Source organism: Nanorana parkeri, unplaced genomic scaffold, assembly GCF_000935625.1.
Source record: "Nanorana parkeri isolate BGI_ZX_2015 unplaced genomic scaffold, ASM93562v1 scaffold845, whole genome shotgun sequence".
NCBI classification, from domain to species: Eukaryota; Metazoa; Chordata; class Amphibia; order Anura; family Dicroglossidae; genus Nanorana; species Nanorana parkeri.
Genome location: NW_017307113.1, coordinates 435,269 through 449,468, shown reverse-complemented (window position 1 = coordinate 449,468; position 14,200 = coordinate 435,269). Strand labels below are relative to the sequence as shown.

Genomic DNA, 14,200 nt, shown 5'->3' with positions numbered 1-14,200 from the left:
ATATATATATAAAATACTTCTGACTTTAGGTCCTCTTTAAATCTGCCACTATAAATTATCATCACTCCTCTGTAGGACCTGAAATCATTATGCCAATCCTCAGGTTGGTAAAAATAACCCAACACTGCCGCCAGGAAAGCCAAACTAAAAATATCTTCTTGGCCCAAAGCAAAGGACAATTCCATAAAAGCCTGTTCTGAAATTACTTTGCAGTAATTGTTTTATTTGTGCCAATTGCTTTTTCTTAACCCCCCAAAAACCTATTCTACTAGAAAGAAAGGGGACATTTAGTCTTGGGAAGGCATTGGGGTTGGCACAGGGGTGCTTTGTGTTATAAAGTGGCAAACACACCATCACAGAAAATTAACAGAGGAGCTTGGAGCATATAAAAAGATACGTTAATACAGCTGTCAGTTCAATTCTTTGGATTGACTGAATAGGCAAACGGGGCAGAGGAGAATGGGAATCATCAATTTTACTTGTTTTGCATTACATCTCAATAATGCTATAATTTCCTTATTCAGTATGCCGTACGTACACAGCTGCCAGAAATCCCACCAGCGGCATTAATTAACGGGCTGCGTTACCCCACTAAATGCTGAGCTGCAACTACACTCACAAACATCCTCAAAATATCTCTTGAAGGCTCTTTGATGGAAGCATCTCTTGTCTACATGCACAAGCTGCATTAGAGAGCAACAATTTGTCTTTATTGTGTATGCGCCACACAAGACAATCATACACAATAAAGCAGGACTCAAGCCCAAGCATTTTTTTTTTTATTGAATAAAATACATTCTTTCCAAATATCAACATGAAAGAAAGAACAACTATAGAAGTAAAAAAAAAAAAGATACAACAGGTACATTATACAATAGAACATAGAAAAGTGAAGGTCCGCGAGTTCTCACATTGAAGGTAAAATGAAATGCAGGTCAACATCTATAGAACGACCAATATATTATCTATTATAAGGGCATAAATAGGGAGCTCTGGGGCACCTCAAAGGGGGGCGCAAGGGAGAAGGTGAAATGTTAGACCAAGGGCAGGTACTAAAAGGAGGAAAGAAGAAAAAAAAAATACTGATGGAATAAGGGGGTGGTGGCTCCCCACATAGGCCACCCCCAAGAATGTCCTATACCCTCAATTGAAAGGGGAGGCACTTTCCTTAATGTTAAATGGAGTCCTGAAGAGTAAGAACCCCGGTCTGGTTTTAATTGTTGTGTCCCCACCGATGAGACATCTCACTTCCTGTCATGGCGACATGACAGGAAGCGAAGGAGTAATTTCATAACAGAGGCACAGCAATAAAAACCTGCAACAGCTTCCAATCTTGACTTACTCTACTTGAAACACAAAGGTTAGTTCTGCTTTAAATAGCACCTTCCCAAAAAAACTTTTGGTGATCATTTATATGATATTCTTCAAATGAATAAATTGATGGGTCTCTGCTCTTTGTAAAAAAAAAGAAAAAAAAAAGTGTCAATTTTTAAAATGATCATAAGGGGACTGCGGGGAAACCATTATAAATTCTGCTTCAACAGGCACAGGGTACTGCAGCACTCCTGGGTTTGCAATGTTCGTCTTCTATAATTGGTTACATATATATGATTTTCACAAGTATCCATGCCACTAGGCAAAACATTCTAATTGAGTACTTTTAAGAGGTGCAGTGAAGGATTTACTGGTAATCCACCTGCACATAAAAGCTGGCAGTGATAGAGGGAAGAGAAAAAAAAATTATATTGAAGAAATAAGCCTACATATTTCATGGCGCCATTTCCAGCGAGCGGCTAGCACTGCGAGCGGAGAAGCAGGCTCATGAAAGGTCTTTCCTCAGATACCAGGTCCCTTTATAGAAGCCCACGCATTTCATCTGCTGCTTTCCCCTCCAGAATATGTGTCTGCGGTCTCTAGTCACGTAATCAGAATTGTAAAACTGATGATTACTCAGTTATATTTACACTGACCTGCTTTCTGTGTTTATATGGCACGACTGGTAAGTCTGACTGTGCACAAGTGCTGAAGGACTGCAAATCCCAGAACTCCCAATAAGGTCCACTATAGAATGATTGCAGGAGAACTGGAGGAATTTTGGATGGTGTTGATTAAAATGTAAAAGAATAAAAGCACAATCTGCAATGTTGGAGTAACCCTTTCATAGCCCCTTTCCAGTGCTCCCTACTGGGGTGCACCTAAGTGCTCTCCACCATGGTTCTCACTACATTGTGCCTGCCACCATCAAAGATACGCAAGAAGCCCTCTGCTCCTTCACGTAGTCAGTGGCCATTATGGACTTAAGTGGTGGTGATGTAATTGCAGATTCCACAACTTTTTTGCAACCACCATCTCATTAAGACTCCATGCATTTCTGAGAACAGGCTGATGATCATGCATGGGCACTGCTAGGGTAGACGTTTCTGAGCTGCAAGGTGGGAATAATCTGACTGCTACTGTGGCCTCATCTCTGGAAAACCTGCACCCCTTCAAGTTGTGGCCTTCTGTTAATACAGCATGCAACCAGTGCCCTAGTTACTAGTGAGAGAAGGAAGGTGTAGGAGTATTTATTTGAGAGAGAGGAAAGGAAGTAGAAAACAAGGATTTGTAGCATTTTCTTGGTATTGGTAGTAGCAAAAAAATTGTATTTACCCTCCTTTTTTCCCTTCTTTGTGTGCCCTAGGCGCATTGCCCGCCTAAAACCCTGGCAATCTGTTGGGTAATTAAAAGAACCTTAAAGTGCCTTTAGGTAAGTATGACCGGAGCCTGTTGTCAAATACATCTGAGATGTGCAACCTCTTGCCTCTGAGAACTGCATGGTGCAGGACTTGGAACCAAGCAGCACATTGGACAACATTTCTCATGCTTTGGACCAGTCAGGTGAAGATATTGGCACAGGGATTGAAAGGAACCAATCACCATTGGACAGGATAATGTAACCTGAATCAACATCCTTGAATTATTATAATAGGGTATCCTTACCTATTTTTTTTTTATGTTTGACTTTATTCTCTCCCTGACAGAGCAGAATTAAGTCTCGGGCTGTAAAGCTCCCGTAGAGCCTGTCCTGTCTCCTGTCAGAGAAAAGCACTGATAAGACAAAGTTAAAACTGTCACACAACAAATGTGCTGCCAGGATTACATGAAAAAAGACTAAAGGCTTTGTTATTTGTCAGATGTAATCTCCTCAAGAAGCCTGGAGTGTGTGCCTATTATTAGCCCTGAGCACAGGCAGAAGACAGGTCAGACTCCATGGGAGCCATGCAGTGTGACACTGGGCTGACATGTCTGATATGGCAGGTAGAGTATACAAGTGAATAGCAGCACACATACAGTAGGTAAGCCTAGGAGGTAAGGCTGCACTATTATAACAACTAATATATTACATCATATTAAGGGTACAGATCCACACTGTTACAAATGCCCATTACTGACAGGTTCTCTTCAAGGTTAATGTTAGAAAAATAACTGCTCCATTTCTTCATTGCTACAATTTATTTTAACAAATGTGCTACAATGTAACATACCAAATCCAGCGGCACATTGTTGCATGAGCTTTTTAAAAGGTGCTGCAGGCTCTGTTCTCTGTACAGCGTCCCACGCTAGTGATAGACTCAGTGTAATGTTAACGGGGTAGACTGGTTCGGGTCTTGTTATATGAAGCATATTAAACTCCAAAAATGTAATGTGACAGGCCATGGCACATGTTAGCTAAAAGCTGTTCAGCAGAATTTCATTTCTACTTATAATGCCACATAAAAAGTGCTCAGTTTACCACTGCCAATCCTTAGGGCTCCACTAACATGACATTTTATGATTTTTCAAACTTTACTTCCACACCAATAACAAATATGCCTTGCTGATAAAATAAAACTGTAGAAGATGGCACTCCATGGCGGGAGAATGTCTGACATCCAGTACACATTCCAACTACATGGACCACGTAGAATGATTGGTTAAGCTCTAAGATGTTTTTCACACCCTAAGTTTTCTAGGGTGTGAAAATATCTTGGGTAAAACAACAAATGCACTTTAGCAAGTGCCCCTGCCGCTGCTTATATTTACCTTCCTTCTCTTTCCCGCCACTGTGCTCCTTTGCCCCCATGTACCTGACTGGTCAATCATATGGGAGGAAAAGCAGTGAGCCATACCCAGATGTACTAAGTGTGTCACTTCACTTCCCTGCGACAGAGGAATGAAGGGAATATCAGGGCAGGATTAACCATTAAGCAAAATAAGAACGTGCTTAGGGCACCAAAGGAAGGGAGCACCACAGAGTCTTTCCCCTAGCTATCATGTTCTTAAAGGATAAGTGCACTTTAAAACAAAATGCACTCATCCTATCTGCCCCTTTGCCCCGAGCTAACCGATCCCGCCTTCTCCTCCACCGATGTATACTTACGGACACCTGACTATTGCGGCCTCCATTGTTTACAGGACTATTACAGCCTCATAGACTTCTCCAGGCCAGTAGACAAGACCCATATACTTCAAACTTTCATTTTAGTAAGCACATATTGAGTCTTTTCATTTAACCAAGATACCAAGAGGGCACCATTGTTGGGCTGTGCTTAAGGCATTAATTGCCCTTAAACTGGCACTGAGGGATGGTGACTATGTACAGCTGTTTGGGTCGCCATGTTGCTTTGCCCTGTACCGGCAAATCGCAGGTTCACTTTAAAAATAACAAATGCAATAATTTAGTCTTGGGGAAAAGTTTAGTGCAACAAAACACTTGATGGGTAAAAACTAAAGTATTTATATTTATAGCGGTCTACAAGCCAGACCAAAAAGAAGGACACCTGAGGAGGTAAAGGGGGATTTCCTCCCAAAAGAAGGAGCTGGGTGTTGTTGTGACTGCTAGCCAATCACAGGTAATTTAAACAATTTTGAGCTTGCACAGCTGGGAGTAAAAAAAAGTTGCAGTGAAATCCTGTGTGCAAACACAGACAGTGCCGGATCTATTTCCGAAACAGATCCAACCTCTGTCACGACTTTCCACTGCCTTGCAGCCCAGTCCAGCAAGCGTTAAGTGAAACCTCACACACACAGTGGTCCCTTGGTTTCTGTTCTGATTTGCGCTGTACTCTTGTGTTTAACATTTAAACAGGGTCATGTATAATTAACTGCATTTTTTGCTGTTGGCAAATATGGGCTGTGGCACTAGTAGGCAGAATTGAAGGATTACAAGGGATTCTGGTTATATCTGATTATAAGCGGTAAAGGCCGCCATACAAGCAGTAATGTGGCTATAGTATTAAATAAACAGTAGGATGGATGCTTAGTTGATGTGGACCACAGAGGTCTTCTCTTGCCAGTTTACTCATTGTCGTGAGATGGTTCGATTTAAAGCAACATCATGCATGCATTTAAGATCTTAAAGGGAAAATCCAGTTTTGTAAAAAAAATAAAAAATAAAAATGATATAACACATATAACTGCCACACAAGCAATTTTGGAATCTGTTAATGACCTTTCCATTTCAGTCAGCAGACAGCCTGTGTTCTATATCTGCCACAAAAAAAAATCTAATTTCTCTCTCTTGTAGCCATGGCAACAGTACCTGAGCTAAAGAGGGATTTTCCAGAATCCGCTCTTAATAATTGGTTAAATGCCTTTCCCATAAGGCAGCACAAGATCTATGGTCAAGCCACAGACAGCCAGTTGCATAGAGTATGGCATTCCTGACCGGTTTTGAATGTTTTGGGATAGGAAACTGACCCGGAGAGGGTTTGTTTGGTTGTCATCAGAGTCATAACTATGTATGATAGGGCCCCACAGCAAAAGTATTAAGGGCTCCCCTTACTCCACTTACCATTGTTTAGGTGATTCTTCTGGCTATACCCAGCACTAATTGCTTTTATAACCGTTTATAGAGATTCCTAAACTACGAAGACTTTTTTTGTATCTAGTTGTATTCGCCAAATGCTATTGGCATCTGCATAAATAACTATGTAGCCAGAGAGTGCTTGGTCCCATAAGAGTCACATGGTCTATTATGGCTTCAATTACGCCTATTAAAACCATTTAAAGGCTCAATTACTGTCAGTAATTGGATATGCAGAGCCCAATAGCAGAGGCACACACCTTGGGATAGCATACACAAGAGAAGAATCAGGCACAGATTCCAAATACATGGTACAAAAAGATAAGTCCAGTAATCATAGTCAAACGAAGCATCAGGTCAGGGCGGGCAGCAAAGGATCAAACTCAATGAAGGAAGCAATGATCAGGTAACAGAATCACACAGCTAGCAACTGGAACACACCGTGGATAGCTCTAAAACAACTGAGCACTCTCTCTCTGGAACCTTGCAGCTTTATATTGATCCAACAGGAAGTGATGTCAGGAGGTGTGACAGGAGGGATGCAATTCCTGTCTATAACAGGAAGCACTCCAGGGATGCCATTAAACATGTGCAAGAGGCCTCATTATTTTCACGCAGGGAAGGTATAGGACACAAGTCACTGACAAAAGTGCCAATTACCGGCATGCTGCGAGTGCGAGGACCCCCGCGATTGATACAGGTAAGTCGAGAATTGTGACAATTACAATCAGCACTTGTTTTTGAAGGTGAGCTTCTGGAGCATTCATCCTTATCCTTTCTTCATTAACTAGTGGGTCACGGACCAACAGAAAGCATGTGCAGGTGTCCTGACACTTGACTTGCTGCATGCTTGTGCCGAGTCAGTGACTAACCAAGACGTGAAAAAGATGGGTGACTGTCAGACATCTCCAACCAGTCAACAATGGCAGCCAGCACAGTTCCATCCCTATAGAAGCTTTTTGTTTATTTCTGGAAACTTCTTCACAAGCAGGACAAGCATGTGCAGAGCTACTAAACAAGAGACACATACATCTATAAATATAAATACATGAAGATGTATATCTTGGCCTAGATAATGGAGGTTTAAAGCGGACAAGAAAACATAAATACAAAAGGATCTATACAGCCACGACACTCAAGGAATATGACACAGCTCCATGCTGTATACAAAATCAAATAATCCTTTGTACCCTGCTGAATATCAAAACTCCATGCAAAAATGACATATATATTATATATAAAACCCACAGAAGACATAACACCAGCTTTTTAAATCGGCTCAGTCAGTTAAAGTCTTAACACTATGACTCTTTGTATGTAAACAAAACAAGAATTCAAGGTTGTAGCACCTCCCTACGCTTATAGGAAAGCATATTTATATCTTTTACAACACACCTGACCCTTAAAGCATCACAATACATACATCAGAAAACATTTGTGCTGTGTTGTGTGTTGGAAAAAAAGAATTCAGAAACTTTTTTTGCTGCATGGACATGTATTGAGGACACACACAATATAAACTGGCACAGGAACCACAAGTGTGATGAAGTGTGAAGTGAGCTCATAGGTGTAAATGTGTTTTAAGAGTTCTTTTAAAGTGACACTGAACTCAGGAGTTAATTCTAAAAAATGCATTCAAGTACCTTAGCTATGAACAACAATGTATATTATATGTGTATCACTCAGCTGTAGATCCTCAAATCATCTCTGAATTGGTGCTGACACTGTCCTTCCTTCTGCAGAGTGGCTACTTTTGTTCCCCGTGGTCCCTGTGAGTGTTGAAAAGTAGCCACCGCTCCATGCTCTCTCCCGTGATGGACTACAATCTCACGTTTAGTTTACTAATTTGTATTGAGATTGTAGTCTATCTCGGGAGTGAGCTTGGAGTGGTGGCTATTTTACAACACACCTAGGGACCATGGGGAGCAAAAGTAGCCACCCTCCAGAAGGAAGGACGATGTCAGCACCAATTCAGAGATGATTTGAGGCAGGGACGTGCGGTCAGGGGAGGCAGGTGAGGCAGAGCCTCACCTAGTACTATGGATGAAAAAGCTGTCTGCTCAAATCTGAAGCTGACAGCTTTTTCTCCATCCAGATCAGCTTCTAGCAGGTTACACAGCAGGGAAAGCCTCCCCGCTGTGTAATCTGTCATGGACGGAGTGCTGCCTGTTAATTACAGGTGGCGCACTGGCGCTGCATCCTGCTTTTGACAGCTAAGTTAGGTTGCACAGCATCGGGCTTCCCCACTGCTTTGTGCAACCTTAGTGAGGAAAGATCAGCAACAGCCTCTACTTTCGGGCTGGGGCAGGCAGGGGAAATGCCTCACTGAGAACGGACTCCACTGCACGTCACTAATTTGAGGATATACAGCTAAGTAATACACAAATAATATACATTTTTGTTAATAGTTAAGGTACTTGAATGTATTTTTACGATTTAACTCCTGAGTTTAGTATCACTTGAAAACATGCTGGATTCTTCCTCATCAGATTCAGACCTCACATGCACACTGATCAGACTTTTTGCAGTAGAGGCCTCAAGGACTGGACTATATGTCCCTGTGGCACACATCTGATGATGCAGGGTGTTAAAACAGGTTCACCAAGATGACCTCCATTAAGCCAAAATCAATGTATAAAGTATCAATAAGGTCAGTCTAACGCTGGACATTATGGGACTTCTACTATCTGTTGTGATTAAATCAATTACACGGTGGCCCAACACAGCCAACGAGCCATCATAATTTCTTGTACTGATGAGGCCACTTCAATTGCTATTTGATACTGCCTCCTACATTTGCTCTTCGCTCAGAGCCAATAAATAAAATAAAAATTGCAAACCCTGCATCATCTTTTAGTTTTTAACATTCAACAAACAGGCATACCTTTGCTAGCTTTAAAGGTTCCATTTTAATGTGAAGTGGAGTCTGGTGAGTCCTTCACAACCTTCTTTTGTCACTTGGGGGCTCCAGAGCTGAACTATCCCATTATAGCTTCCAACAGACTGGCTTCTCTTGTTGGTGAGAACCCCTTGTATTGTCCTCAGCAGGAGTACAGACCCGGGAATTCAATGCAGAGACCTCACCAGTAAAGTCCCAGAGGGATAGAAGAAATGGTCAGGTGGCTTAACTCTCCGCCATCACACCATTGTGTGAGTCGGTCTTTGAGATAACCCAGTTTTTACAAATTGTAGGTTTATTTTTATTTTTTTAAATGCTCAGCTACTGTAAAAAGAGTAAGAATTGTTACCTACCCGGTAAGAACGACCACAAAATCCATGACATTCCAACCGTTCCGTAGGTACGATCCTTTGTGAAACACAAACCCCAGGGCAATGATCTTAATGCCAGCTTCAAAACAGAAGATGCCAATGAAGTAGGGTTCGGTATCATCCTAGAAAATAAACAGATGAGTGTAACCATTTTGGGTGTGACAGTACTTATAGCCATCATTGACAAATATCTGTGCATGAGGCGCTCTATAGGTTACAGATTGTTGGGAATTACATTGTGGGAGGTCAAGTAGGAGTAAAAGAGATGAAACGTGTGCAGTGTCCCAGGTCTTACAGGAATGTGGAGGAATACAAGAACCAGCCATTTATTTCTCCACTGTATCATAGCCATGTATTTAACAAGATGACACGGTCTATTTAAAGGGAAAATACAGAGAGGGGAATTTATCAAAACTGGAGCAGACAGAATCAGGAGCAGTTGACCATAGTAACCAATCATCTTCTCTCTTCAGTTTCTTAAGTTAAGCTTTGAAAATGAAAGATAGAAGCCAAATGGTTGCCATGCACAGCTTCTCCAGTTTTGACAAATAGAGTATCTTATACAGAGAACGTAATTTGACTTTTTGCCCATGGCAACCACTCTTCTCTCTCATTTTCCAAGCTTAACTGAACAACCTGAAAATAGAAGTTGATTGGTTACTATGGACAACTGCTCCAGATTTTGTCTAATCCAGATTTCATAAATTCCACCCAGTGTTTACTTGACAGTAATATTTCAAGTGACTTTTACAGTTCACGTGGTTGCTGTGCCATATTTTCTGAATGACACATAAGGATATGTAGAGTTTCCCTCTTGTGGCTGCGTATGTTTCTATGCAATTACTCAGCTTCACTACTGGCATAAACCCCAGCCATGTAGAGACTGCAGTGAGAGAGAACCAGTAATGCGATGCACATTATCGCACACAACTAAGTGCACTACGTTACAGCACCATTCATTTGAAGGTTGGTGGATCACCACACACTTAACTTGCCACAATGCATGGTCATGAACCATTTGTGTGTTGCGTTGGGAAAATGGTGCACGTCCGTTAAAGTTTGGGTGACCATGTGCTGATTAAATAAACAGACGTTGATCTGCCTACAGCAGCGGTAGCTAACCTATGGCACTGGCATCCGCTCTGCTGGCAAGCAAGCCCAGGTCCAGATTGACAGAGGGGCTCCTGGAACTCCCACTCCAGGCCCGCCCCTGAAAATAGGCCGGACTGTCCCGGTGTTCTATCAAAACGGCCAACTCTTCGACATCACCAACTCGGTATGGCACGCCTGGGGACTAGTGTGCGTGTGTCAGAATCCTCGTCAAGTTCTCCAATTCCCATCAGTGTACCTCCATGGCTTCACAATCCTTGTTAAGTTCTCCATCTCCTGTCAGTGTGCCTGCACGGCCACCCAAGAGCAGTATCAAGTTCTTCAATTGGCATTACAGCTCCTGCACACCCACCCAATGGCATAACATGAAATCTGTTAGCAGAAGATGCTCTCTGATTGGCTGCCTTTGCTTTGCAACGACAAGGATTGTGAAGCCGCGCAGGCACACTGATGGGAATTGGCGAACTCGATGATAATTCTGAAACTGCAACGGCTGGTGCAGGCGCACTAGTGCCATCTCGTCCAAATTGTCCTACTGGCAAGTCACCAGATGTGACCTAACCAGTTGGAGATCTGGCCAGTTTGGGCACTCGGGCTCAAAAAGGTTCGCCATCACTAGCCTAGAGTGATGCACTGCGACAGTCTGATTCCACCCTAAGGCCCGGCCATTGTATACCAGTGCTAAGCAGGAAGCAGAGTCTGTATGTAATGAGCAATATAGCTGCTGCCATATCCATAGATCATTTAAAACTATACACACATTTCTAAACCATTACCACACCAATATGGTTCTTTACATTGAGCTGACGATGTTCCATGGGAAAGCCAAGCCTTTACATATAAAATACTCTCTGTACCTTTTCTTCCTTCTCTGTAACATAGAAGTGATGTAACCCTGAACTGTGCAGCCAGGACGTAATGATGGGGTGTGTGATTCTGCCCTGATAATGAATGGATCCGTATCTTGGACATAGAGCCCCCCTTCAAATTAATGGCACTGATTCACAGGATCTTAGCCGTCCCCTCCCCCTAATTTCTACTGAGTATTTTTAGAATTCTCTCATCTAAAAAAACAGCTTGCAGGAAGTAATTAATAAGTGCGTTTAATACAGAATATTCATGGTTTCTAGTAAAGGGTTATTCCATGTAATTAAGATTTACATGTGACACTGAAGGGAGAGTAGACAATAAGGAGGAATAACTGGGACATGTATGTGACACTGAGGGGGCGAGGGGTGACTGAGACATGTATGTGACACTGAGGGCGAGGAGGGGTGACTGAGACATGTATGTGACACTGAGGAGGAGAGGAGTGAGGACTGAGACATGTATGTGACACTGACAGGGGGGAACGGTAACTGAGACATGTATGTGACACTGAGGGGGGAGGAGGGGTGACTGAGACATGTAGTGACACTGAGGGGGAGGAGGGGTAACTGAGACATGTATGTGACACTGAGGGGGGGGTGACTAGGACATGTATGTGACACCGAGGAGGGGTGACTGGGACATGTATGTGACACTGAAGGGAGGGCAGGGGTGACTGGGACATGTTGACTGGTCATGTCAAAGTAAAATATTCCCAGAGCAATTTACTCCAGAAATAAATCTGGGAGCATTAGAGGATCAATAATACCAATTGATTATGTTGATATGTTTGCCTACAAAAGTTTCTGTTCCTGATAGGACAGCAATGAGTTTTCCTTTCCTTGTCCCTCTCCACGGGATGTGTTGCAGCCGAACCTGAAAGTGGACCTGTCATCAGATAGATGATGTCTTGCTCATTGCATGCATTCTAAGTAATGTGTAAATGTGACACTTCACTAGCGCTCACACAGATTACAGGCTTCAAATCGAATACATGTATTTCAAGTGTATATTCAGTTTGTCTAGAGCACAGGAGTGTGCCAGATGTGCCCGGGTGTGCCCGGGTGTGCCAGATGTGCACTCTGAGTGCAACATTGAAACCGCAACAGCGGGCGCCATGTTTGTATGAGCCCCCCTTCAAATTAATGGCACTGATTCACAGGATCTTAGCCGTCCCCTCCCCCTAATTTCTACTGAGTATTTTTAGAATTCTCTCATCTAAAAAAACAGCTTGCAGGAAGTAATTAATAAGTGCGTTTAATACAGAATATTCATGGTTTCTAGTAAAGGGTTATTCCATGTAATTAAGATTTACATGTGACACTGAAGGGAGAGTAGACAATAAGGAGGAATAACTGGGACATGTATGTGACACTGAGGGGGCGAGGGGTGACTGAGACATGTATGTGACACTGAGGGCGAGGAGGGGTGACTGAGACATGTATGTGACACTGAGGAGGAGAGGAGTGAGGACTGAGACATGTATGTGACACTGACAGGGGGGAACGGTAACTGAGACATGTATGTGACACTGAGGGGGGAGGAGGGGTGACTGAGACATGTAGTGACACTGAGGGGGAGGAGGGGTAACTGAGACATGTATGTGACACTGAGGGGGGGGTGACTAGGACATGTATGTGACACCGAGGAGGGGTGACTGGGACATGTATGTGACACTGAAGGGAGGGCAGGGGTGACTGGGACATGTTGACTGGTCATGTCAAAGTAAAATATTCCCAGAGCAATTTACTCCAGAAATAAATCTGGGAGCATTAGAGGATCAATAATACCAATTGATTATGTTGATATGTTTGCCTACAAAAGTTTCTGTTCCTGATAGGACAGCAATGAGTTTTCCTTTCCTTGTCCCTCTCCACGGGATGTGTTGCAGCCGAACCTGAAAGTGGACCTGTCATCAGATAGATGATGTCTTGCTCATTGCATGCATTCTAAGTAATGTGTAAATGTGACACTTCACTAGCGCTCACACAGATTACAGGCTTCAAATCGAATACATGTATTTCAAGTGTATATTCAGTTTGTCTAGAGCACAGGAGTGTGCCAGATGTGCCCGGGTGTGCCCGGGTGTGCCAGATGTGCACTCTGAGTGCAACATTGAAACCGCAACAGCGGGCGCCATGTTTGTAGTCACTGAGCCAGTGGAGAGATCACAAAGATCTCTCTTTGACTGGCTCAGTGATACACAGCACAGCAGCACTTGACACTTATATTCCTCACATAACAGTGAGGAATATAGTCCTTGGTGCCTGGGAAGCTGCGAAGGCGTGCGGCTGCAGGTCCCATATAATGAGAAAGCCAGGTGGAGCCAGGTGGAGCCAGGTAGTCAATGCTCCTTAGAAATTACAGCTGGCACCCAACTTTTGAGATTTCCTTTAGTTGTAAATGGAGTTGGTTCCTTCACAAAATCCAGCTGCCTCCTGGATTGGTCAGACTGGCTCCTGAATTTGCATATTAATTTGCCCCCCCCTGTTCGAACCCTTTCCAAATATATACAAAACTTAGACTTAAAAGATAACTAAGGGGTAAGTGTTTTTCCCCATAGTTCTCTTAAGGGTCACGGGAGGACATATACTAGCATCCTCCCTTGACCCAAAGCTCAGTATATTACAAGTTACAGCTCGCGGTCACACGTCGGCTCGAACTATGAGGATGAGTGATTTTCACTCACCTCATAGTTCTCATTTTGAGTTTCTACTTTTACTGCTATGGGCCAACGTGTCCAAGTGTCAACAGCCCCCATCTATTCCATCCATCTAAATCAAGATTTAACCAAATACAAAAATAAAAAATGAGGGAAACAAATGTTGCTGTTGTTTCTAGTTCTACCCCTGCCTTTTCCTGTAATGTCCCTGAAAGAGCCAAAAGACAATTACAGTCCCTAGCAACACCCAGATTTTATCAGTTAGAAGATCACACAACTGAACTGAGGATTACAAGAGCAATCTTCTCCTTACATAAATCAGCATCCAATAGGATATAACTGACACTGTATTGATCACTTAATTGATATTATAAAGGGTATTTGTTGATGTTATCTCTTCCCAGCCATGGACACAGTGAATCCAATGACTCTTGCTGGCTGTGCAAGTCCTAACAATTACACTGCCA

The 14,200-nt window shown here is 42.8% G+C and overlaps 1 protein-coding gene across 1 annotated transcript in view; it reads right to left on the bottom strand.

Annotated features, from left to right (window-relative positions):
• Nucleotides 1-14,200, bottom strand: part of CACNA1B (calcium voltage-gated channel subunit alpha1 B) — a 221,697-nt gene that overhangs the window by 187,486 nt on the left and 20,011 nt on the right. The window contains exon 3 of the mRNA XM_018565415.1: nucleotides 9,077-9,216. Coding sequence (XP_018420917.1) covers nucleotides 9,077-9,216 — 140 coding nt within the window. The remainder of the gene's footprint in view (nucleotides 1-9,076; nucleotides 9,217-14,200) is intronic.